We start from the raw sequence: 26,712 nt of genomic DNA, 5'->3' as shown, positions 1-26,712 counted from the left end.
TCCTCCTGTAACTCAGGGTTAGCATCAACAGTTGAATCTTGTTTTTCCATCACCATATCATCATTGTTGATTAATGAACCTTTAGATCTTTTGAAAGCAATATCTTCTTCAAAAGTTACATCTCTACTTACCTCAACATACCTTTGACCTGAAATGTAGACCCTGAAGCAAAGAAACGGGACTTGGACTCGGCTCGGACTCGGCAAGGCCAACTCGGACTCGGACTCGGGACTCGGCGTCAGACTCGGCGCCAGACTCGGGATAGTGAAAAACTCAAGAAATTTAGAGATTTTTAAATATTTAAAACTTGTTTCAGACACCCTTTATTGAATACACCTTAAAGACACAATAACATCATCAAACTCGGCTCATTTGATTACATACACAAGTATACATCAATCACATAAGCATAAACGCAAATTGTAGCTGAAGAAAATAACAAACATAGATATATAAATATTGTCAAATGTATACAATATTACAAAACTCATGGAATAAAAAATCCATGTCATCATATGATCATCATCAATGTTTCATACAAATACCAAAGGTGAATACAACTACAAGTCTATGGCTCAGAGGAGCCTGCACTCTCCGGCCCCAGCCCCCTGCGAAGGCGTCTAAGGTAGGTCCTGGATGATTCGACTGCCATAGCCGCTCCCCGTGACACCATGCCATGCTCACCAACATCAGGAACATCCGTGTCACTATTTGCCTCTGAATCTCCTGTCTGTGCTCGTTCTCTCCACTCCTCCTCTACCATGGCTACAGTCTCAACCTCTATATCTACCTGGTCGATCCAATCAATGTCAGACTCGGAGGTTAAATTTTCTCTACTTCTATCGACGCAGTTTCCCCCATATTTTTCGACAGGGGTTTGGGGGCAGCGCCCCCAAGGTGGGGTCAAGGGGCAGCGCCCCTTGCGCACTCCCTGTCGCGATACATGGCGAGGTCGAGGGGCAGCGCCCCGCGAGGCCAAAAAAGCTTATTACAAGTCTGAATTAGGGTTTCTTTGAGAGTCTTCCTTAGGGCCTGGTTTTGCTCTTGTTGCTAATTGGGTCTTGCTTGGTGAGTGAGTATCATTCTTGAAGGTCCAAGCTAGGGCAAGTTGGTGAGTGATAAAGTTTGGAATGTCATCCTGATCTTCAAATGCCCTGAAATTTGGCTAAGTCTGGAATGTCCTGATCCTGAAATTTGACTAAGTCTGGAAAACTGAAGAATCCTCCAAAAACTAGATTTTGCAATATAACTCGTGGAGGCCCGAAACCACTCTCAAACATCCTGACAGTATATATGGAATATAACTTAAAGTATAAGAACTTCTTTCTTATACTTAAATGTTATATTCCATAAAATAATCCTGACGGAGAGACCAAAATGTCAAATTTCGTCCTTCCAAAAAAACTTTTTAAAATGTTTTTTTTTTGGTCATTTTATTAACCCAGCTAGTAGCCGAGTCTGGGGCTCAGGACTCGTCGAGTCTGGCGATTTTGAGCCAAAATCGCCAACTCGCCGAGTCTGGCGAGTTTACTCTCCAGACTCGGCCGAGTCCGAGTCCGAGCCCTTGGGACTTGTTTGGCCTGACTCGAACTTGGACTCGCCGAGTTTGGGCGATTTCGGGCGAGTCTCGTTTCTCTGCCCTGAAGGCTTTGGAAGATTTGCTGTATCCTACTAGGATGCCTTTCTTTCCAGATGGATCCATCTTGGTTCGTTTTTCTTTAGGCACATGAACATACACGGGGCTTCCAAATATCCTTAGGTGATTGATGTCTGGTTTGATTTCTGAAAAGGCTTCTTCAGGTGTCACATTCTTTAGGACTTGATGAGGACATCTATTCTGAATATAAACTGCGGTTTTGGATGCTTCTGCCCATAGGAAAGGTTGCAAGTCCTGATCATGTATCATGGCTCTTGCAGCTTCAACAATGGTCCTGTTCTTTCTTTTAGCAACTTCTTGTGACCATTTCACACATCGCCCCATCGCAAATGGGGACCCCCTCTTTTTGCTTGTTTTCGCTCGTTTTCGCTTTCGTTTTTAGGGTTTTGTTAGTTTGTTAGTCGTCTGGATTTAGGGCTAAGCCTTAGGGTTTTAAATTTTGCCTTTTCAAGCCAAAATCCAGTCTTTTTTGAGAGCTTTTGAGCTTCCTTTTCTAGAATGCAAATTTTGAATGCAATGAATTCGCCAAAATGGTCTAATTTTCAATTGGAATGTTCATGCAGAGCTTAAATTTGTCTAAGTGTTGACCGCCAATGTGAATTTTCGTCCGATTGAATATTTTGACCAAATTTTGACTTTTTTGAATTTTGATCCTGGGCATTGGAATTGATTTGTTTTCGCCTCGTGAAGTGTTAAAATGTGAAAAATCTTGTTATTTTGGCCTGTAGGAGCAAAATCGCTCCTGTCCCTCAGTGAAGGACGGGAGCTCATTTTCAAATATCTCATCATCCTTGCAGAGTCCAGACAAATTTTACGTTTGAAGTGATAGAGAACGACAAGATCTTTCCATTGAATATAAATTGAAGATTTTCGTGAGCACAGAAATGCCTCCAGGAGGAAAATCGCTCCTGTCCCTCAGTGAAGGACCGGAGCTACAATTCAAATTTCGCCTTGTCCTTGCAAGATTTTGAAAACTTAATGATTTGAGGACGTCCAAGGGAAGATGCTTTGCCAAATGAATATAATTTGAGATGCAAAAACGAAGGAGAATGACCTATATTGACCAAATCGCTCCTGTCCCTCTCCAAGGGACCAGGGCGAGGTACCTTGTAGCTCTCGTCCCTCTCCCAGGGACCAGAGCGATTTCCTTCATTTTGCAAAATCCAGACAAGGGTCAAGGCAAGTTTACGTTCAAAAGCAAGGGAAAACATGAGGTGAACGCATTGAATATAAATTGAAGATTTTTGGGACGTCCATAACAGTGTTAAATGCCTAGTTCGCTCCTGTCCCTCAGGAAGGGACCAGAGCGATTTTTGATATAATTGCTTTTCTTGCAAAGTTACAAATGATGTCGAGGCATGGACGAATAGAGTGAAGAAGGACGAGTCCGTTGAATATAAACTTGGAGCATGGCAAAGTGAGATGAAAGCCACAAGGGAAGGATCGCTCCTGTCCCTCTCCAAGGGACCAGGGCGATACAATAATGATAATACTCCCTACGCAAGTTCAAGGTCGTTCCTCCAAAGTTCAAGGTCGACACAAGTCAAGACAAGGTGGCGAGGGACATTTCAAGGCATCTTCATCATGCGCAAACACTCAAGGGACGTTAAAATGAAGAAATTGACACCATATAACATAGATCGCTCCTGTCCCTCAGGAAGGGACCTGGGCGATGTTAGATGTATTGGCCATTCCAGGCAAAATTTACGTAAGGACAATATATTGCAATGTTCTGGAGGGTCCATGGTATGACAACAAGATGATAAACAAGAGTTTTGAACGTGAAATGATCATCATTTTGAGCATGGAGACTAGATCGCTCCTGTCCCTCTCCAAGGGACCAGGGCGATTTGCTTTGGATTCCTTGTTTTGCTTCAAGATCAAGCTAAGTCAAGACGTCTTAAGATAGCATATGGTCCAAGGCATCGTTTGAAGATAATTTGCAAGAGTTTTGAACGTCCAAACATCGCCAAATGGTGTAAAAGCCCCATATCGCTCCTGTCCTTTGGACAAGGACCAAGGCGATACTATCAAAAACGCTCATGTTCCTTCAAGGTCAAAGCGAGGCGAGGTAAGCAAGGTAAGGGACATCGTTGGAAAAACGTTGCAAAGGAGATCGAAGTTTAAAAGTCGCCAAGTTCAAGGAGAAAACGTAGGATCGCTCCTGTCCCTCTCCAAGGGACAAGGGCGATGGTCCCTTTAATACGTCCAAACACATAATGAAGACAAATGGAAATAGGCGCAAAGGACACGAGTATAGGTGTTGTTCGCCTTACAATGGAAGTTCGAAGGTCAAAGATACAAGGTGAACGTGAAGACATGGAGATCGCTCCTGTCCCTCTCCAAGGGACAAGGGCGATGTTAGGCAAAACACATGATATTCTTTGAAAATCACGTTAAGACAAGGACGCACAAGGTTCTAAATGACATTTGGAGGATGATACAAGGAAAGGATCGTACCAAAATGGAGAATTTCAAGCGAAAACCTTAGGATCGCTCCTGTCCCTCTCCAAGGGACAAGGGCGATGATACATCTAAAAGACACTCATGCGCATATGCAAGGCAATCAAATTCGAAAGACCACCAGATGATCGATTTGGGACATGGAAATGAAGGAGTTGAACGTTGAAAACGCAAGAATCAAGACCAAAATCATGGATCGCTCCTGTCCCTCTTCAAGGGACCAGAGCGATGAGGTACGTCCCTTTATTTTCATATTTTTGGCGCCAAATTAAACAATTCAAATTTCCTTGAATGCTAAATTGATTTAAAAAATTACAAATTCTATTTAAATTGGCATTTAATATGGCGTTAAACATTTATTAATTATTTTGCCTTTATTAAAATCGAAATTTGCAAATTTAAAAAAAAAAACGCAAGGCATTAATAATTAATTAATTAATTAATAAAAAATCGATTTCAAGCGCTCATTTAAGGAGGTCGGCCTTGTCATTTCATTGCAAATCATTTAAAAAATAGTTTTATTTTTATCAAGTCGGCCTAAGGGGGGAAGGATGAACGCGCTATATATAAGGGGAGTGGAATTATTATTTTCTACATCATTATTTTACCTTCCTTCATGCGAATTGAGAAGAGGCGAATATAGTGCGAGTTTCATTCATCCAAGGGTGGCACGCTTAGTTATCAAAAGGTGGTGCGAGTTTCATTCATCCAAGGGTGGCGCGCTTAGTTATCAAAAGGCGGTGCGAATTTGAAGACCACACCAAGTGCGAGCTTGAGGATACATTAAGGCGAATTTGCTAAAGACTTGGAGATTTATTTGTGCGAACTTGAAGATCCATTTGAGACCACGTCCAAGGCGATAATTGAAGATCACGTTCTCTCCAGAGGTGGCGAAGTCAATTTTGAGGAGATCATATTGAAGAATACTTTATACCTCAATTTTGCCTAGGCAAATTTTGTTTTTGCATTCTAGAGTTAGCTCTCTTTCGAGGTATGGCGATTTAATTATTGTTGCTTTATTCATTCATTGTCATATTTCAAGAATTTTGAATTTTGAATCTCTTGGCTCAATCGTTGTATTTTAGGAAATGATAACTCTAGAGACTTATCATGAGGTTTCCTAAAATTTATCTCTCTTATTTACGTTATTTATTGCAAAATCTATTTCTTATAATGGAATGTTGTGTAGGTATGGCGACCCCAAAGGCGGGAGCATCCACCAGTCGCTCGGCTCTCATGAAAGAAGATCAGAAGACCGAAGAAGTGGAGACCAAGATCGTGTCCAAGTGGAGCAACATTGGAGATACAAACTTGGGGAACTTTAGCACGAAGAAGTTCCGAGAGGTCCCTTACATCGGCAAGCCATCACCTGTCGCCCGGAGAATAATAGAGAGTGGCATCATCAAGGCGGCCGGTTTTCCTCCAGCCATTCAGTGCCACGAGTTAATGATCGAGTGTGCCCGTCATTACAATCCACAGTCCAGGACAATTGTGTCCAATGAGGGAAACACTTTGGCGTACCTTTCAGAGGAAGCCATAAGTGAAGCCTTCCATCTTCCAGAGCATAGGGACATGATATACAAGAGCATTGAAGGAGCCAGATCAGTGTACGATGATGATCCAGATGCTTGCCTAAGCATAATCAACAAGAACTGGTTACTCAAGAGTCGTCCCCGTCTGAGCAAAGTACCGAACACACCACACAAGATTGATTTCCAAGAGGAGTACAAAGATTTGATTACCATGCTCAACAGAGTTACAGGAGCACCTCATGCCTTCTATTTTGAGAAATGGATGTTTTACTTCATCCAGGTGATTGTTCAAGGAAAGGGTACAATACATTGGGCTAGGATAATTAGCCATTGCTTAGACGTACAGTTGAGAAGACTCAGGGCTACTAAGTCCTTCCACATGAGTTCATACGTCATCTATGCCTTAATCAGGAGCGTTGAGAGGAGTGATTGGAAGAGGACCCGGCGAGGTCAGAGTTTGTGAATCCTATACCTACTTGCATCATCCACCAGGGAAGAACTACAAGTTAATCAATGATACTTTCACGATGAACATCACCAGGACGTTGCAAGGAGGGATTCACAACAGATTATCTCAGGATGCCCAGGAGTTAATCAAGAGGTACGGTGCTTGGTTCATTCAGTTTCCCAAGTTCACTTACATTAGAGTGTATGGATGTCCTTTACCTCCATACATGTTGCCGAGGTACCCGACAGACAGAATTGTGTTACTTGAAGTAACAAGGCAGTTGGCAGCATATGTGAAGGCATTCAGACACAGACATCAGAATGGAGTTCAGGTACCTATTATTTTGGGTAATTCAGTTGAGGTATGTCCCAATGTCTCAGCCATGGATGACGCAGAGAAGGAGTTAGCCTTGTATCCTTTTTCATCTTTTGCTTGGAGGAATAGTTTTGATCCACATGGACATTTAGAGGAGACGGTCGGCAGAAGATTTAGACATGAGCACCAGATTGAAGATTTTATGATGAATCTCCTAGATGATCTCGAAGTGAAACGAAAGATACATTCTAGATTGCCTTTGGATTTCATCAGGAAATGTAAGATTTATAGAGTGGCCGACCAAGCTCAGGACAACGACTGGCACATCCAATCTTCATATGATAGAGAAAGCAAGACAATAAGTTTGAATTGGAATGAGCCCGAGGCCGTGGATTTAGATGATTTGATGGCACCAGTCTTGTCTTGTACTCGCAGATGGGTAGACGTTCAACATCAGAAGTTGAGAGAACAGGGCATAGCTATGTCTTTTACTTTGGAAGAAAAGCCAGCCGAAGGTGGAGCCAGTGTTAGTGAAGGCAATCCTAATCCTAGGAATTCAGGTGAAGGTAGCCTTCGATGTGCCAGTGAAGGCAATCTCCATTCGAGAGGATCGAAGAGAAAAGAAAGATCAGAAAAGAAAGAGCCTTCCAAGAAAAAGCAAGGTGCCAACAAAGATCAAGCACCAGGTACTTCTTCCAGACCAGAAGATAGAACAGTTCGAGTGGAAGAGTCCATGGAATCGATGGTACAAAATGATAGACAGGAGGAAGGACAGGCACAGCATGTTTCGTCCGATGGATCTCTCCAAGACTATGATTTAGAAGAAGATAACGAAGTAACATCTCCTCCCAGACAAGAAGAAATAGTACACAAAGAAATTCAAGTTCAAGAGACAAGATCAAATATCCCAGATTGGTTGAAGGAAAGATTGACTAAGGTGATCGTAATGGAGGACGAGGACAGTGCAATTGATTTAGAGAGCCTCGTGGGACGTTCACATATGACAACAAAGAAGAAGAAGGCTACAAAAATGTCCAAGATGATTCGAGATGAGACTGGATCTAGAAAACTGCAGATAGCTACACCGGCAGCAGACAAATATGAGGGTGAGATCCTAGCAGAAGACTATCATATACAGACTATTGAGTTAGGACCATCCACAGCAGAGCAGACTTTAGATGATGCCACCGACACATTTGAGGCATTGAAGGACAAGCTTAGAGAAGAAGTAGAAAAGAATAGAAAACTTGAGAGAGAGGTCGGTGCATGGAGGACATATTTCAGTCACATCAATGAACCTTTGGGACGTCAGGATCCAGTAAGATCACCATTGCAGGCATTACCCCTTCAATCAATCAATGAAGCAGAAAGATTCAGGAACCTGGTCCAGCGTACATGTGGTTGGATGGATAGATCTCACACGGTGGCCATTGAGTTTGTTACAAGGATGTCGAAGATCACCCATCAGGCTATCCAAGTTCTTGAGATTATTCACAGATTGATGGCAACAGTAGCTGCATTTGCCCATACCAAGGACGTTGTCATCCCTGTCTTGAAAGTTATAAGGCACACATCCAGAAGAATTTTAGCGCAGGAGAGGATCTTAGAAGGTGATTCTCACAGTTTGTTTCAGTGGTCAACCTTACTCCATATAAAGAGTGTTCTCTTCGAGGACATCAGTGTTAGATGTGGTCAAGTTGAGGAGGTGATCAATCCGATCCAGGACAGAGTATTTGAGGTACTTCGTACCATTCTTGGCAGAAGGATCGAGGTCGAGACAGATGTGGATTTACAAGAATTTGAGGATAGAATCACGATCATCTTTCGCAAGGACGCAGATGTTACAGATGAGCAGTATGATCAGATGTATGCCACCATGCTCCTGATTGATAGAACAAAGGAACTTGAACCTACTTGGGACACAGCTCTTCTAGATGCATTTGATCAGGTTATCCACTTAGAAGAGAGTATCAAGAATCTTCCCGAGATTCCAAGCACAGAAATCGAAGGAATCGTGACAAAATTCATTGCATATGCTAAGAAAGAGAGTTGGAAAGGGAATAAGATTCTAGATGAAAGGTTGTTACAGATGACATGACATCTTATTTCTCATTGGTTGATACCTCCTAGATTTTTGTGCCGAATTTAATATTTGGCTATGTATTTAATGTTGTTCAGTAAAAAGGAGGTCATTTGTAACAAACCCTAATTAGGGTTTAGGTGTCATGATCTTGTCCATTGATTTACTTTCAATCTGGACCTTTCATTGTAACTGGGGATGCTATTTATACCCCCATTTTTCATTTCATTTGATAATAGTTAATAGTCGAATAGTCAGATAAGAGTGAAATAGAGAGATTAGAGTTGTAAGCAATTTTATTTTGTAGCAAGATTGAGTCTTGAAGAGAGAAGTTCAAGCAATTGTTGTATGTGATGACTTGGAAATCAATAAAATATTGAAGTTATGGTGTTTTGTTGCAAATTTCTTGAGTTATCTTCATGGTTGTTGGATGTACTTGAATCACGCTCAATCAAAGTAGTTTGTTAATTTGAAAGACTAAGTGTGAGATTTGATATTTGGTAGGATTCGCAATCCAAACCACTAGCTTCTTGCTGATTGTAAGAACGCCTTGCGTGGTCGACTGGAAAACACTTTGAGTCCTTAACCTTCAAGCATTTTCGCATCTAGGATATGTACCTTCGTAGTAGTGTCCTTGGTCTTTGATGCATTGAACACCATTATTACCTTAGAAGATCGCACTAATTTCAGTTGAGTTGTTATCTTATGGCAAAATTGAAATTGGTTGAGTCCTGCCAAATCTCATTCATGCTAAGTCGTTCATAGGATTAGACTAGATTAGACTTACTTAAACCCTGTCCTTTTTCCATTTTTTGAAAGTTCCTTTTAGATTAGTAAAATCTTCGAGCCATTGAATCCGTAAGACGCCTTGAAGGAAACAGCAAATCACATCATACCACTAAAAAGCTTGTCCACACGTGGAGACCCCACTAAAAGAACCTTGGAGTCCATCTAACTGATCCTTTTTGCAGATCTTCAGCAGTTAGAGACTATTTTCTCAAGAGAGGATAAGATGCCTATCGGTATTTTATTCTGTGTATGATTGTGTATGAAAATACACGTCAACACAACTCCATTTCGCTGAGGGTTGTAGGGAACACAGAACTCCCTCTTAATTCCTGCTTTAACACAAAAGTCATAGAAACTACCTGAGGTGTATTCACCTCCATTGTCAGACCTCAAACATTTAATTCGATTTCTTGTAGTATTTTCAACTAAGGCTTTGAATTCTTTAAATCTGTTTAGGACTTCTTCAGACTCTTTAGTTTTAAGAAAATAGATCCATGTTTTCCTAGAGAAATCATCTATGAAGATAACATAATATAGGAAACCGCTAGGAGATGCTACTGACATAGGACCACGTAAATCTGAATGAATAAGCTCTAACCTTTTTTTAGCCCTACTATCGCTTTTATGAAAGGAATTCTTTACATTCTTACCCATTGCACAACCTTTACAAACATCATCATGAGATAAACTGAGATTAGGCATACCTTTGACCATTTTACCGAGAGTGGGAAGAGCTTGAAAGTGAAGATGACCCAATCTTCTATACCATAGCTCGCATGATTCAGGGGTCTCATGAATGAGAGTTTGAATTGGATTAGCTGCAAGCTTATATAAACTATCACATCTATTTCCAATAATACGAGCAGATTTGAAGTTAGATTTCTTAGACCAAGCGCGTACTTTCCCTTCAGAAAATGCTATTTGCAAACCCTTATCTTCTAAAGCAGAAATGGAAATAAGATTTCTTTTAATACCAGGTACAAATAGAATATCACAGAGTTGTAAGGAAATACCAGAATCTAGTTTTAAAGAGGTAGTGCCAGAACCTTTTACCGAGTATCGAGCATCATCACCGATTACTACATGAAGATTGGTGTCTTTTTCAATTAGATCTGAGAGATGCTCACGAAATCCTAAGATGTGTCTGGAGGCACCACTGTCAAGTATCCACGTATTGCTGTCCGTAGGAACATTAATGGAAAGAGCAGAGATAAGAAGGTAGTCTTCACTTTGTTCGGCAACTTCATTTAAGTTAGCTTCCCTTTCCTTTGGGTCATTTTGACAATCTCTGGCATAGTGACCATACTTATCACATCTGAAGCAACGAATGTGAGAGGAATCTCTTGACTTTTTCCTTGGATCATAGGAGGAGGATCTAAAATCTTTGCTTCTCTTTTCTTTCTTGCAATGACCACCTTTCCTAGATTTAGATAAGAGAACATGATTATCTTTGAGAGAGTTCTTGAATTTTCCTCTTACCTCAATTCGAGATTCCTCTTCGATGCAGTCAGATTGAAGACGCTCAAAGTTGGGACGATCGGCTCTTCCACCAATGCTATTAATGAATGGTTCCCATTCATCTGGTAGACCATTTAATGCAATCATGACAAGGTCTTTATCTGAGATTTGGCAATCAAGAGTGCTTAGCTTGTCCTTTAGTTCATTGATCTTCCTGAAGTAGGCTATGATTGAGTCTTCTTCTTTCATTTTCATGTGAAGAAGTTGCTGTCTTAGGGCAAGAGCCCTGCTGAGATTGTTGACTTCATAGATCCCTTCCAAGTGTTTGATCATTTCTCTGGCAGATGTAAACTTTGATATGACAGTGACAAGATGGTTCTTGACGGACTCAATTATGATCCTTCTAGCCTTGAGGGAATCTTTCTTGAACAGTTTCGGCTCTTCAGCATCTTCTGGAGGAGACAGCCATTCTTCTTCTACAAATTTCAGTAGGTCATTTTCTTCAAGGATCAACAGAATACGAACTTTCCAAGCAGCAAAATCAATGGCTTCCTCAAGCCTATCTTCAGCCTTCAAACCTGACATCTTTAATCTGAACACAAACAACAGCTATATGCAACAATCGATCTGCTAAAATCAGAAGTTAGTGACACCTAGAGCTCTGATACCATATTATTTTAAACCCTAGGTATGTTAACCAGATTTATCTAATTGATTATGCCCTAGGTTGTATTCAGATTTGCAGTATTTTAGTAAACCAACATAGACTAAATTGTAATCAGATTTGCAGTATTTTAGGAAACCAACATAGATTAAATTGTGCCCTAGATTGTAATCAGATTTGCAGTATTTAGTAAGCCAACATAAATCAGAAATAGAACAGAAGACAAACAAGCATACCCTAGGAAAACCTCCAAGGAGGAAAAACCCAGCATGAAAGACCCATAGGTCAGATTATATATTCTCCTCTAAAATATAAGTACAATACTTAGCTCGAATCTGATCTTCACATATCAGATCTGTCCTTGTATGCTTCAATGACTTGCATCAAAATCTACCATGTCCCTTTGGACAATTTCACATCAAGCTAAATTAGTTCGCACTCTTCCTTAAGTTCGCACAACAGAGCTAAATCGCCTTTTGATATCATTCAACTTGATTGAAATGACTTGCAAATTGTCATTTACTTATATGCATCTTTATTCATTTTAAGTCGGCCTCCTTATTATTTTTGGCGCTAATGTTATTTTGGAGTGTGTTTAGCGTGGCATGGAGAATAAGGATGGGGTCACGTTATTTTAGGGTAGGACCCGGTCCTAAAAGGGGGTTCGGATGTTGCCTTAAGGCAATCCGAACCCCTATACCCCTAGTTACAATCAACAAATTCTGTGTTTGCTCTTTGTCATGACCTTCTCCATGCTTTCCTTGGGCAGAGTTTGAAGGTGTTTGGACAGTCATATGTTTTCAATCTTTATTTTCATGTCTTGGCGAACTTGAAGGATAGCTTGCTAGGGCAGATTTGGCTAATGTCTTGCCACCTTCAACTTGATCTCCTTTCATGTGCCTTGACAATCTTTTCGAAGGCAGACTTGGCATTGTCTTGGACATCTCTTCATGTTATTTGGACGGAGCTTGAATAAGCTTGGTCATCTTGGATAATGGTGGACTTTGGAGAAGGCTTGGCATCTTCTATAGGGTGGACTTTGTGCTTTAGCTGCCAAGGCGGATTTGGACAATCCTTGCCTTAATTTATCTCTTCCCTTCAACTTTGCCTTAATTTTCCATGTCTAAGCGAACTTTAGATTGCTTGTAGCACTTTCGTTTTGGCTTTGAAACCCTTGGATATGCGATTTTAGATCGCTTTCTTCTTGCAACCTTTAATGAACTTTGTTTTGTGCTTTATCCCTTATCTTCATGGCAGATTTTATTTTCTTTATCTGACTCCTGATAATCTGATCAGACTCTTTCATGTATGGAAGCTGCTCAATTTTGGCGAATTCTGACATCTCTTTATGCTTCAAACCTTGCTTGGAAGCTGTTAAAGAAATTTTGAATGAAGTAAAAACTATGTTCTATAGCTCCTTGGCGTCTTAGAAGCGTCCATGCTTTATGCTTTCTTCTAGAAGGCGATGTCATAATGTTTTAATTCAACCCAAGCGAATTTTTCCTTATTAACTTCTTTCTAGAAGGCAAATTTTGGGAATGTTTTATTTGTTTTTTTTGTTTTAATTACTTCTAGAAGGCGAATTTGAAAGATCCTCTTACATCTTTGCAGATTTAGGAATTTTCTAAACACTTGTCTTGCTTTATTCGCTTTATTCACTCCTCAACTTGGGCGGATTTTGGAAGGTTCTTGCTATGCTTTATTTTGAGTGAACTTTTTAGGAAAGTCTTTACCTTGGCTTCCTTCTAGAAATGCCATTTCATCATGTTTCCATTTCCAAACCTGAGCGAACTTGATCCCTTGTTTGTCTTTGCTTTTACATGCCATGTCATTGATATTATTGCCAACTTGGCAATTCTCATGCCAATTTGGAAGGCTTCTAGGCGGACTTACTAGACAAGGCGGACTTTCCACATCCTTGGACATGTCTAGGCGGACTTGGATGAGTTCTTGCCATGTGCTCATGTTTTGTTGCCTTAGTTTATTTTGACTTGTTTTTGCCTTCTTAAACCTACGTAGGAGTTTCACTTACTCTTGCCAAGAGTCAATTAACCTTTAGTAGGAGTTTACCGTCTATCGGACAATTTGTTTGGACAACTTCTTTATGCCTTGGCGGACATTGATCTTGCCTAAACATCTTTCATACTTGACATCCTTGGGCGAATTCGACTGATCCTCTGCCATTCCACTTGTCTGACTTTGAGCCTTGACGAACTTGTCTAAGCCTCTGCCATTTTTACTTCTCCAACTTAGGCGAAACTTTCAATGTACCATATCCAAACTTTTTCTTTATACTTGATCAACAGTGTTCATGCCATGTTGATACCATGTTGGTTCATCTAGAACAAAAACCCTAATTAGGGTTTCCATTTTGCTTTTTGCACTTGGAGACCTCATTTTCAAAATTTGGGAACATGGGTAGTAATAATATGACCTAAAGATCAAAACCCTAATCTCAGAAAAAGCAAAAAAAAAACAAACCCTTGCTTTTTTATGCTTAGAGGCAAAATTTCTCGAATCTGAAGACATGGGTAGGACTGATATGACCTAAAGAACAAAACCCTAATCTCAGAAAAAAACAAAAAATCCGAAGCCTTGTTTTTTATACCTAGAGACAAGATTTTCAAATTCTGAGAACATGGGCAGAACTGAAATAACTTGAGGAACAAAACCTAGATGCCACTTTCAAAAAAGCAAAAATGTAGAAATTTCTAAAAATAGCAAGTTGTCACAAATGACCCAAAGCAATTGCGATCTTTGTCTTTTAGATCTTCTAAGCACTTTGACAACATTCATACACAATTTTACACATGATCTCTAAATTTGGCTTGGGATGACCTCAAAAATTCAAACTCAAAACTCCCAGAAAATGGACTTACAAAACTACAGAGCTAGGACAAAACCCTAAAAAGCGAAAATAGGGGGTCCCCATCTGCGATGGGGCGATGTGTGAATTAGGTTACAATAGGTATCACCATGTAATCATGGCCATTGATCTTGAATCAATCGTGGCCTTTGAATTGTAATAGGGATGTCTATATAAGGAATTACCTTCTCATTTGTAAAGGTTAATAGTTAGTAGCAGAAGCAATTAGCATTTAGAAGTAGAGTAGGAGGAAGCTCAAAGTTGTTGCCAAGACTTGTTAAATTTAATACATGATTTTTATTAAAGCAAGGTGGTCTTTATGTGTTGTTTCAACATTTCACATGGTTTCTTGTTACTTCTCAAATATAGTTGAAGTTCATTGATTATAATGGAGAAATGTGATGATACTTGATGGAATTCTGGTACATACTATTTGTAATTTGTTGATTGCTAGTTGCAATGCATGGTTAGTTTGAACCTCATTAAGCACTAGTTTGATTGTGGATGTTCACTTGAATTGCGTTAGTATTGGGTATTTGAATGAATGCTTACAGTATGAAAGTCCTTCGTTATCCTTGGGAGATTGCATCAGTTTTGTGTAGTTGTTTCGTCATGGCAAAGCAAGGCTTGATCATGGAATCCATCCTATCAAAGCATCATCCTTCATAATCATTGTCCTTGGGTTTAGATCAGATTCCTCAACCCTTCATCCTTTTGCCTTTTATTTTTCTAAATCAGTTTAGTGTTCCAAGTTCCATCAAAACTTAATTCCCTTTCTGATTACCAGCAATATCACATTAGATACACTAAGTCTATCCAGAATATAAAGTCAATTGTTCGTATTGTAAGCCTTGGAGTTGCCTTATTTGATCACATTATTCAGCATATGAGGTTTCTTTGTTCAAGAGAGGATAGAATACCTTGGTATTTTATTCTGTGTTTTAGTTGTCCTAAAAAACACACCAATAGATAGGAAAATACATTAATGGTTGCATTACAAACCCTCCTCCGTTTCCTTTCTTCATTACCTGAAGCAAAAGAGAGAGAGCATCATCAAGGTGATATCCATCCTATTAGCTTCCCTATGCTACTCCACTAGAGAAGCTCTATTCGTCGCAAAGGATCTAGTAGTATGTGGCAACATGCATGATGGAATCTAGTTTACTACATGAATCACTGTCAAACTAGCATGCTTATATGCTCATGCAACACATCTCTAATGCATTTGTCCATTGAACACATTTACATAATAGAGAATGTAACTCAATCTAAGCAATGCACTCATGGGTGTGGATCAATGATAAACCGTGTTTACAACATAAATGTCCCAATCATCTCATTATTATATCTTGACATTCAATAGGATAGATAAACAACATCAAAAAACAATGCTTGTAACTGACATTCAACTCTTATGATGTTTAATTTAGGTAACATATTTTCAAAGTGATAATATCCATTGATTAATCCATTAGAGAGTAGTCGTTAACAATAATTAGTCCATGAATGAAGATAATTTACTGCTTAAACACACTTTCATGACTCCACTCAGTATTAAGTGACTTCCTCCTCATGACTTAATTTGTTGCAGGTTATTACCCAATAAACATGGTCGAAAACCCCTGAAAGGATTGTAACCTATTAAATAGTTTTTGCTCATGTATAACAATACCTCTATAAATAATGATTTTTATTATTTAAATTCATGTGATTGCAATCTATAAATCAACTAAAAGTTTCCGACTTGCAGATTGCAGCCAAAAAGGACAGCTTTCAAATAGTCGTAACTTTTACGTCCTTTGGCGAAATTGAAAACTTTAATATTTTCCAGAAAGGTAAAGGAGCAAAGACTAAAACCCAGATTTTTTTTTTCATGAAATTCATACACACGTGCAGTTTTATCTGCAATGCAGCTCACTAGCTTACCCAAAGCAGCAGTTTGATCACATGGCAGTCTTATACGATGTTTATATAAACACATAACTTATCATTGATCTTGAAAGGTCAGCTATTTGAATAGGCATTTACAACATAGTTACATATGAAACTCAAAGTTTCCACTTGGGGACATAAACTGTGTAGCATAATTCATATGTCAAAAGCATGAAGCCTTCAAGCAAGATGTATATTTGACCAATCCAAGGCATGTCCCAATTCTCGCTTGCTTGTTGTTCAAGGAGCAAAAGACTTCAAACCCATATCACTGTTGCTATAAATAAGATGGCAATTTGATAATACAAACAAAACGATAGTACAAAATACTAGCCAGCCATGAATTTAAGCATAATCATTTGCCCATTATTAAGCAAACAGCAAACAGCAAACAGCAACCAGCCGTATTACGTAAATATGCTAATATTTTATCTAATATAAGATTGGATTGGTAGGATAAAACTATGCATCGAGTGAGTTATATGCTAAGTCTAAAGAAAAAGTGATTCATTCAAATCCTCACATTTGTCATAAGGCTCACAAAAATAATACTTTTTATATAGTTACCTATTCAGAATCATGGCAAATACAATATGCAAAGCCTTGATATGTATAAAACAAAGCAACAACTGAAGGGACAGTCAAGGAATAGTCCTATTACACACCCCTAGTTATTGTTGAGAGTTAAGACTCTTGTTATGGGGAATACTATTCAAATTACAAATAGATAGCACACATCCTGTACAAATATTAATTAGATGTAAGGAAGCTTCATCTCAATACAAATATAAGAACACATTGGCCTAGAAATCCTAATATGCAAAAGAACCATTCCTATCCAATATGTAGGCAAGAGTCTCACTTTGATATTTTTACTCAAAATGAAAGGAATTCCGTTTGTGTGTGACATTTGTTCATTCTTTGTTCCGCTTTTCCACTTTTGAGACAGCTGCTAAGCCATTTTAGTCCTTAAAGCAGATTTAAATATTGTCTATCCTTCCTTTCATATTTAATATAGATATTAGATATGACACAGTGAATAATTATGAAAATACTAAATTGAATCCTAGATTAAGTTGGTTAACTCCATCCTCTTATCACAGTTTTTTGTTATTTTGTAATTTATTTTGATTTTAAATAACAGTCATTTTGTATATTTCCCAATTTTTTTTCTAGTTGTGGATGAAATTAAAGATCAGAAATACAATTATACTATCTTAAAGCTTCCATATTCAGCTTCATCTCCAAAAATAAATAATAGAAAGTATACTAAATGAAATAAAATTTGTTTATATTCATTCCAACACCTCTTATGCGAGCCATGGTCAAAGAAGGTGTGGAGACCATCTGCAGTTTTCAACCAAACATAGGCAAGGATTATCATCCAATCTTAATAACTTCAAATAATCTTCCATAAAGAAACATTGTATCCTTGTAGTTGGCAGATTATGCCAAGTTGTTTATAAACAAATATTGGTTAGCCGAATTGTCAATTGTGTGGTTATTAGTCGGCTATGTTATGTGATGGTGTTTATTTGTTCACAACAAGAAGTTGTTACTTGATAGTTCCCAATGGTTGGTAATCTTAACTAACTGTAGGCTACCATTTACGTGCTCGCTTTGTGTGTGTTGGGAACCGGTTAGTATTGTCATGTACACATTGCATATTGGAATAAATGACCTTTTCGAAACTATATTGTATTTGGTATTCTATGTTTAGATATTTCATGTTCTTAAGTTACCTTTCATTTACCCTATATGTTAAGTAACATTTCTGTACTCGAATAAACATTTGGCATCTTTATCGATACGAGCTGGGAAATATAATTCACAGATAGGCAGTATGGCGATGTTATGGGCCAATTGATTGAAGAACCCGAAACCGAAGAGGAAGAGTATATGATAGAAGACAAATTGATGCAAGACCTAGTATACTTGTGGGAAGTATCTGTCAACTTGTATGTTGGAAGGGAGGTTCTCTAGCGAGAGGTCCCTAAGAGCACCATTTGAGATAACCTGACAGTGAACAACGAGGTTGACCATCTTCTCCGAAATCTACCAAGGTTGTTGGCACGCAACTTTATTGCCCTTAGAGATATTTGGGAAAAAAGGGACTAAGAGCAATGTCAGTAGTAGATACTACAACAATACAAGGAGATGAACTCGAGGGAGGAAGAAGAACGCGATACAAGCAGATGTCGTACCTCTAGCAATTAATGCTTGTGCGGCCAAACAAATTCTAAACACATATTGTAAGCAATCGAAACAAGGGAGAGGCATTGATGAGAATATCTCTCAGACTTAGAAAGCAAAGTGAACAATGATGACGGTTTTAGAGAATCATTGAGGGATCAGTTTATTCGGAAAGAAGTAAAAGTAGAAGTGTTAGTAGAAGCCGTAGTTGGGAGAGACAGAAAACATCCAATGAAGAAAGCACAACATTTCGTACTTGGAGTTAGTGGGAGGAGATTGCCAAACACCTATCACTCTGTGACAAAGACCTTGTTGACCATTTAGGCAACCAGTTTGTACATTCAGTATTGGACAAAGAGGATGAAGAAAACTTTGAGACATAGTCCGTGGAGAGTAATCAATCCTTATAGTATGTACGGGATGAAGAAGATGAAGGAGGTAACCTTGAGAATGAGGTTGTCGAAATACTTGAGAATAATTTGCACCACATCGAGAACTTGTCCATATTAGAAGAATCGAGAATAGGGGGAATTGAGCTGAAGACCTTGGGGAGGAGAGAAACAAGAAACGAGGAAGGTAACTGGGGTGCAATGGACGTTGAAGGTGGACGTGTAGAGGGATCGCACGTGGCTGTGAGTGCAAGTGTAGCACTTGAAAGTCGAGAGAAAAACAATCCAATCAGGTCTTGGGAATAGGGTACATACCAACTGAGAATGATGGTGACTCCCTCGACGAGTCCAAATATTGACAAGTATAAACTCCCTAAGTTCACGAGTGGATCAGAGGACCCCATAAGGCACTGTAAGATGCGTGAAATCACCTGGTTGAAAAGCAATTAGATTGATAAAGATTACTGGTTAAGAGTGTTTCCTGCAATGTTACGGGGAATAGCCATTGATTGGTTCTCAAAACTAGAAGATGAACCCATAGAATCTTCAGAAGCACTGAAGAAGGTGTTCTAGGGAGAGTTTAAACTCCTACAAGATAATGAAATTGTTGTTGAAATCTATAATACCAAACAAGGGGAGCATGCGAAAGTACAAGCTTATAATTGTAGGCTCAAGGAGTTGCTTGGTAAGATGGAGACAGCTAGCAGGTTGAAGAAGTGGTTCATTGTGGGAGTAATTCCCTCATTGCAAAATAAAATGAAAGTAGTACCTCCATCCTCATACGATGATGCTTACAATCGGGCAAGGGACATTGAGAATGTGAATAAAACATCACGAGGAAAGAAGAAAGCAAGCGACAATGAGAGCATGAAGGATAGTAGTAGCGACAGTGAGTCAAAGACAGTACAAGCCTTGAGACGGGATATACTACGCATGATGAAAGAATTGGAAGTCAAGAAAGAGAATCCCAAAGAAAACAAAGAAATATGGTGCATCAACTGTAAAGGCAAAAGGTCACATAAAAACTTGTCCGAAAAAATTGTTTTGTGACATTTGTCAGGTACTGGAACATTCCATCAAGGAATGCCCGTACAACCTAAAAACAAGCACACAAGTTTTCTTTGCTCAAGGGAACAATCAACCCCACCAAACACACCACCACAACCATCTGCCAACTCCAATGCATCGCCTGGCGGATACCGCAACAGGCGAGGAAATAATAACCTTTACAATAACAATAGTGGCCCAAGAAGTAGAATATAGTACGACATGAAGGGGAAACCAATGATTTAGTGTCGGAAGTGCAATTAATGGGGTCACTTTTCTTGAGAATGCCAAAGTGGTCAAAATAACTCGGGATTGTTATGCAAGTGGTGTTGACTCTGGAATCATGAAGATATCGATTGCTTGAAGCAGAAAGGGGTGAATATGCTGGTTGTGGAGGAACCAAGTGAGGAAATTCTGGTGATCACCAAGTCACAAACAAAGAAGGCAATAAACCTAGATCCCTGTTTGAAGGAGAGACTTCAAGAAGTCAAAATCAATGTGGAACAAGTAATGTTGAATAAGTGAAGAGGCTACAATGAAGCCGCTAGAACTCCACTGCGGTTAGAGCCTAAGAAGAATATAGTACGACAAGTGTTACAAACAACAATACCTATAAAGGTACAAACCATGCCACAATTAAAAATGGCAATCACTAATATAGTCAGTGATGACATAGTTGGTCAAAACCAATGTAAGTCACAAGAGGAACAGTCAGTGAAACCACCACGTGAAGGTAACCAAGGCCATTGATCCTATGTTGTTAATAGTGAGCATTGGGAGGAAGCCGACCATCATTGAGATGGAAATAATGAGGAAGAAGTTGAGAAATACCATTGTTGACAGAGGCTTGAGAGTCAATGTGTTGCCGAAAGAAACTTGGAAATGCTTTGGAAGTCCAACACTCTAGCCACCGACCTTCCACTTGGTGGGTGCTGACCAACATGGCATCAAGCTGTTGGGAACATTGATGGCAAAAAGTAATTAATAGGACACAACAATTTTTCTTGGACTTCATAGTTGTCCCGTTGCAGAAGAAGGCATATGATGCACTCCTCGAGAGGGGATGGTTGATTTTTGCCAAGGCAAATCATAAGGAATTGGAACACACTCTCGATCGAGAGTGAAGGGAGGGAGTACGTCATCGAACGGTGAGCGAGGATTTGGCATCCTCTAAATTAGAGCCCAAAGATGGACAGTCAGGTAAGATGGAGGAAGGAAAGGCATGGAACCCAATGATGAAGGGGTTCTTGAGCTTGAAGACTATTCTGAAGATGAGACAAATTCCCTGAATGGACTATTCCATTGGAAAATGGAAGACTATGAGGTCTTCCACCATGAATGCAACATGTGACAAATTGGGAAAGTCGAGGAAGGTGACCAAGGTGCTGACAGTGATACTTTCCCCTTGGAGTATGAGGAGTACAAGGAGGGAGTGGCACGGGTAGATGATGCACCCGCCCATCACTTTGAAAGAGACAAGGCAATAAAATATGAGGAGTTGAGTGTAAAGAAGATAAATGTCTATACAGCTAGGTCAGCCATTTAAAAAATGTTGTTTTCTTTTCTTTTGAAAATTCACTACAATGTAACAAGCTTATCTGTATTGAACTCATTTTTTTGATCTATGATGTATACTGAACTATAATTTTGATCTATATATTAAGGAAATACTGAACTATAATTTTGATCTACATATTAAGGAAATCAGTCATGCGTTTCCTATATTCAATAATATGCATGTTTTCGAAGAGTATTTCTACAAATTTAAGTTAGAAATACATATTATATATAGTCATCCCTCACCATCACCCTTTTGTCCTTAAAATTTTGAAAAACATTGCCATCCTTGTAAACATGTTCCCACATGCCATTTTCTTAAAAAATTGAAGCAGCACTGCATTACATTTATATCCTATAAGAAGAAAGAAATAAAAGAGAGAGTGGCAGAAATGAACACTACAATCAATGTTGTGACTGTTGAGACATGGACCAGCTAGGACTCGAACCTAGGACCTTCCATATGCTGCTGGAGTGCTCTACCACTGAGCTACTGGTCCCTCTTGGACCAGTCCATCGTCGGTCCGGGTGTGGCTTATTTCCAACACCAACACCCCCCCTTAAGCCACACCTCTCGTGTGCTTGGGGCTCCTAGCCTGGACCTGGCTCTGATACCATGTTGAGACATGGACCAGCTAGGACTCGAACCTAGGACCTTCCATACGCTGCTGGAGTGCTCTACCACTGAGCTACTGGTCCCTCGTGGACCAGTCCATCGTCGGTCCGGGTGTGGCTTATTTCCAACACCAACAGTGACCAGCACCAAATCCTGCAACAATAGATTGTGTTGTATGACTATTACACATGCCACCACTCTAGATTTATTTGATGGCATTTCCTATTAAATTATAGGAACAATCTCTCTCACGCATCAAAATATCCACCAACAAAGGACAAATCTTTAGATTTTATTTTGTTATACAAGTGAAAGAGCCATATCAGATCCTTGTGGAGAAATCCAGAAAATCACTCCTTTCTTCTCAGTGAGTGATTCATTATTCCTGGCTTATGGCTTCATCCCTCCCATTCCAGATCTTTTACATAAACCATCCATGTTCATCAACAGAATGTCAACTTGTACCAAGGCTTGCAAAAGAGTTTTTGAGCACTGAATGCGTTGGTAAGAAATTTGATTTTCAAATCTGATTTGGCACTCAAACCAGCATTCAAAAACCATGGCACACATCCTCAGAGAAACACATCACTAAAATGAATAAATGTTGCTTACTTACTACTCATGGCAGGCACCTAATTTCCTTTTGCAATACCATTGAGCTAGAAAATGGCTTTGAAATATTGTGGATTGTTGATTGGATCCAACTGGATTGTAAGTAGACATTTACAATGCTCTACAATTGAGTTTTCCCTTTGGCTTCTACAAGTCATTTGAACAAGATCAATGACTCCAATGAAGCATGCGAATGCATATACCATCCACTACCTTTGTCTTCCCACCAAGAATACTATGCCACCCAAATAGACCTATGGTGCTACATGGGCCTAGACACATCTCAAACTACCACCACCATGATTCACACAATAACAAAGATCATTGATTGCTAGGCATGTAGAAAAATACATGCGACCTTGCTTGACGATTTGCTAATTAGTCCAGAGGACAAATGGAAAATATTGTTGCCACTAACTGATGATGTGGACTAATGAGACCACACAACCATAAGCTCATGCCAAACAGGCAACAAGGCCCACCACATTAATTTGAGCAATAGGAGGCCAACCTCGCAACACGCTTGGTGTTGTATAAAACCACCAGGGATGCATCCTTGAAGAACACTGATGTAATGAGCTCTTATGAATTGAAAGGGGGACTAGAGGAAATTTTGGAGGGAATACTTAACATTTTGCAAGCTTGAGCTTGAGGGTATATTGTATCTCTCTTATTCTTTAACTTCTAATAGTTAATACAAATGTGTAACTTTCCTTCACCTCTTATGTTGCAGTTAAGTGTGTTCACTTTGGTGATTGAGATATTGTTGTTTTATGTGTTCATTTGCTTTGCTTGGAAGTCTTCTCCTTTCTTCCTTTCCACTTGCATTCAGGTAGCCTTGATTTATGTGTATTGGACCTGTCGATGTCTTGTGAGCAGTTCCTGACCTTTTGCATGGTAATGACTGCACATACTTCCATTCTTGCCTCTCATTCCTGCAAATGTGTTGCCTTGTTCCTGTGGATTATTAGATCTCGTGTTATAATCCCTGTGGCATGAAAAGTCTCCTTGTCTTGGCACAATGCCCCTCTAGGTTAAGATTTTGTTTTCATGGTCTCCTCTTTCTTTTTCCCCTTTCAAGCAACAAGTAAGAGTTCATTGAAAATTTAACAAGGAACTGACCTTTTAATTGCAGAGATCATCCTGAGTCTTGAGTCACATCATTTGCAGGACTTCCCATTGTTGTGCTTTATGTGCAGCATTGGTATTAGATGCAGCTCGCCATTCCAATTGGTGGCTGCAATATCTCAGCAACAATAGCTATCACTGGTTGTTATTGCACCAAAGAAAAACATGTATAAATTGAGAGCATGTAGGGATTTTAAAAGGGTTGAGTCTTGATGTAGTTACAAAGAAAGACCCATACCCTATATCTTACATGGATACTATATTGGAAGTGGCAGCTGCAAGAGGGTTCATTCCCTGCTGGTTTGCATGAACAGAATTGTGGAGTTAATAGCAGTTATAAAGTAACAGTTGTGATGAAAGACTGTATAATTTGGTTTTAGTTTTATACAAATGGATATACATCTTCATGTTTTTTATCATCAGTCATAACTCATATGCAATAGATTTGTGTAACACTGCTGTTAATGACTGTTACTTCTGCTTACACTTAACCTTTCATGTCTTGTTTTCTCTCTAGCAGCACATTTTCAGATTAAATCTGCATGTGAGTAAAGTAGGTCATTTCTCAATTGGCCTATGTCAAGGTTTCAAGGAAATGACATTTTCCATGATTGAACCAAACTCGGATCTGTATGAGGGAATAACATGAACAGAGCCCAAATGTTAAAAGGATCAGATAAATCTGTTAACCAAAAACTTAATACAATAATCCATGGAAACTTTCGTTTTCAAGTGCAGCTCGAACTGTCAGGTTGTTATTGGAGAGATTGAATATAGATTAATAGAAAGACCTTCAACAACTGTGGAGTGCAGAATCTCTATAATTTTGTGAGATGCGCTTTGAACTTGCTCCACAATTGAACAAGAGATGGGGGGACTAGATCAATCTATTAAAAAATTTGACCGACCTTAAAGCAAAATGTTTTGGGATGATTATTGCTCCACCAAGGTTTCACAGTAAGATGATTTTTCATAGTATTGGTGATACATATTGTTAATACAGGTCTAATGGTGCAAAGGAAATTGTTGGTCACGTTTCTTGTGCTTGGAGATTTCTTCCTGCCAAAACCATTTGGTCTTGGCTTCAAGGTGAATTTTGTTATCTATTCAATCTCCACTTTTTTGGTGAGGCCCTCATCTTGGGTATACTTGGACAATTGGGGAAAGCTGCAAATTTTTATGCCACACAATTCGGTTAATTACTATTTGATTTCTGTGCAAGGATACTTCTTATGAGGATCATTCAGTCTCAGATTAGGGGAGTCGAGATTCTTCACGTAGTAGTTGGCTTATGTATTTGGAAGGATGTTGAGTCATTTCCTCTTGGGGTCAAGTGTTAGATATGTGTGTGTTTTTTCGGTCAATCTAGGGAGAGACTTTTCCTGTAATATTGCCAGAACGATGTATTTGTTTAGTTATGATGTAATGTAACATGCAGTTCTACAAATAAAAGAAAACACAATGATTCAGATGGTTCCTTGGACTTCAAGAGTGCAAATTGTAGCGTGATGGTGAAACTGTCAGTGACAATTGGAGGGCCATTGCAAGCTTATTTCTTTGTCAGGAATGTAATTGGAAATAACCAGCTTAGCCTTTGTGGCTGTCTTAAAAGCTTTTGAAACATAAGAGGAACGTTGATCTTATATGAGCTGTATGTGCTCTTAGTTAATGACGCCAATAGGGAAGTGTACCCTACCAAAAAATTATGATATGATATCACATATAATTTGCACTTCAAAGATGTTTTTAAGGATGGCATTCGGGCCTGTTAAGAATACAGGTAAGTGGTAATGAAAAAATGCTTTTACATAGTAGAGTACACTTGTACGTTATTCTTTAGTAACATGAAAATTTAAACACGCTGAGAGTTCGTGTATGAAGCTTTCTGAATGAAGTAGTTCACATGATTAAAAAATGATAACAGCTCACAATGCCCCAGTTTGCTTCTAAAGTTACGTTCAGCCACTTGATCCCCTGAAGGATAATTCAATATATCCCTTTTAATGGGAGATTTTTATATCCCCTGCAATGTTTTGACTTTTTTTAAAGAGAAACTTGTTTAATTGTTAACAGATGATGTATCTAGTTGACTCTTTACATCCTTTTTTCTGTTGCAGGTTGATAGCTTTGTGAATATCTATCCTGGAGTTGCTCATGGCTGGACTGTAAGGTACGATGAGACCGATGAAACTGCTGTAGCAAATGCTGAAGTGGCACATAAAAAGATGTTGGAATGGTTTAAGCAATATGTGGTTTGAGAAACTAATGCATTTACAATCAACCCAAATACTGAGATTTCATTTTCTTTGTATATGCTGATGCAAGGCCACTCTACATTGATGAAACATATATGCCCAATTCTGGTGCAGCTCTGACAATCTGTACTGTTTCTATTGAAGTCACTACAGCTTTCCAATATTGTGCTTTATATGTTAATTCTGGCATATTTTTCTTGTTTGTTGATTTATAATACGTGATTTGTAAAATGTTATGTTACACCATTTTTTGGGGGGGACAGAACAAAAGGGATGGGGGATGCATTTTTGGGATGGATTTTTTCAGGGTAATTTTTTGAAGGAGACAATAAGGGTCGATAGTAAAAATATAGGAAATTTGAAATATTCATATGATAAAATTGATAAGGCATTCATTGTATACATTATTAAACTTTAATATAAGGGTCGATGGTAAAAATATAGGAAATTTTAAATATTCATATAATAAAATTTATAAGGCATTCATTGTATACATTATAAAACTTAAATACATAACATTAGAGTTGCATTGAGATTTCATGAGAGTTGACAAATAATTAATAATAATTAACTGTTTTCATTGTCAATGTGCTTACATTTATTATATAGAAATTACAACAAAATGTTCAAAGATTGTGTTTCATGCATAAAATGTCAAAAAATAGAAATGTGCTATTGCTTCCAATCAATAGTTGCTAACATTGCATCAAA

The 26,712-nt window shown here is 38.9% G+C and overlaps 1 protein-coding gene across 2 annotated transcripts in view; it reads left to right on the top strand.

Annotated features, from left to right (window-relative positions):
- LOC131060111 (endo-1,3;1,4-beta-D-glucanase) overlaps positions 1–26,162 on the top strand; it is a 76,664-nt gene extending 50,502 nt beyond the window's left edge. For both annotated transcript variants that reach the window (XM_057993215.2, XM_057993214.2), the window contains one exon: positions 25,864–26,162. In XM_057993215.2, coding sequence (XP_057849198.1) covers positions 25,864–26,004 — 141 coding nt within the window. In that variant the 3' untranslated portion in view covers positions 26,005–26,162. The remainder of the gene's footprint in view (positions 1–25,863) is intronic.
- The last annotated feature ends 550 nt before the right edge of the window (positions 26,163–26,712 follow it).

Source organism: Cryptomeria japonica, chromosome 3 (assembly GCF_030272615.1).
Source record: "Cryptomeria japonica chromosome 3, Sugi_1.0, whole genome shotgun sequence".
Lineage (NCBI taxonomy): Eukaryota > Viridiplantae > Streptophyta > Pinopsida > Cupressales > Cupressaceae > Cryptomeria > Cryptomeria japonica.
Note: the sequence above shows the minus strand (reverse complement) of the source record. Positions and strands in the feature narration are given on the sequence as shown.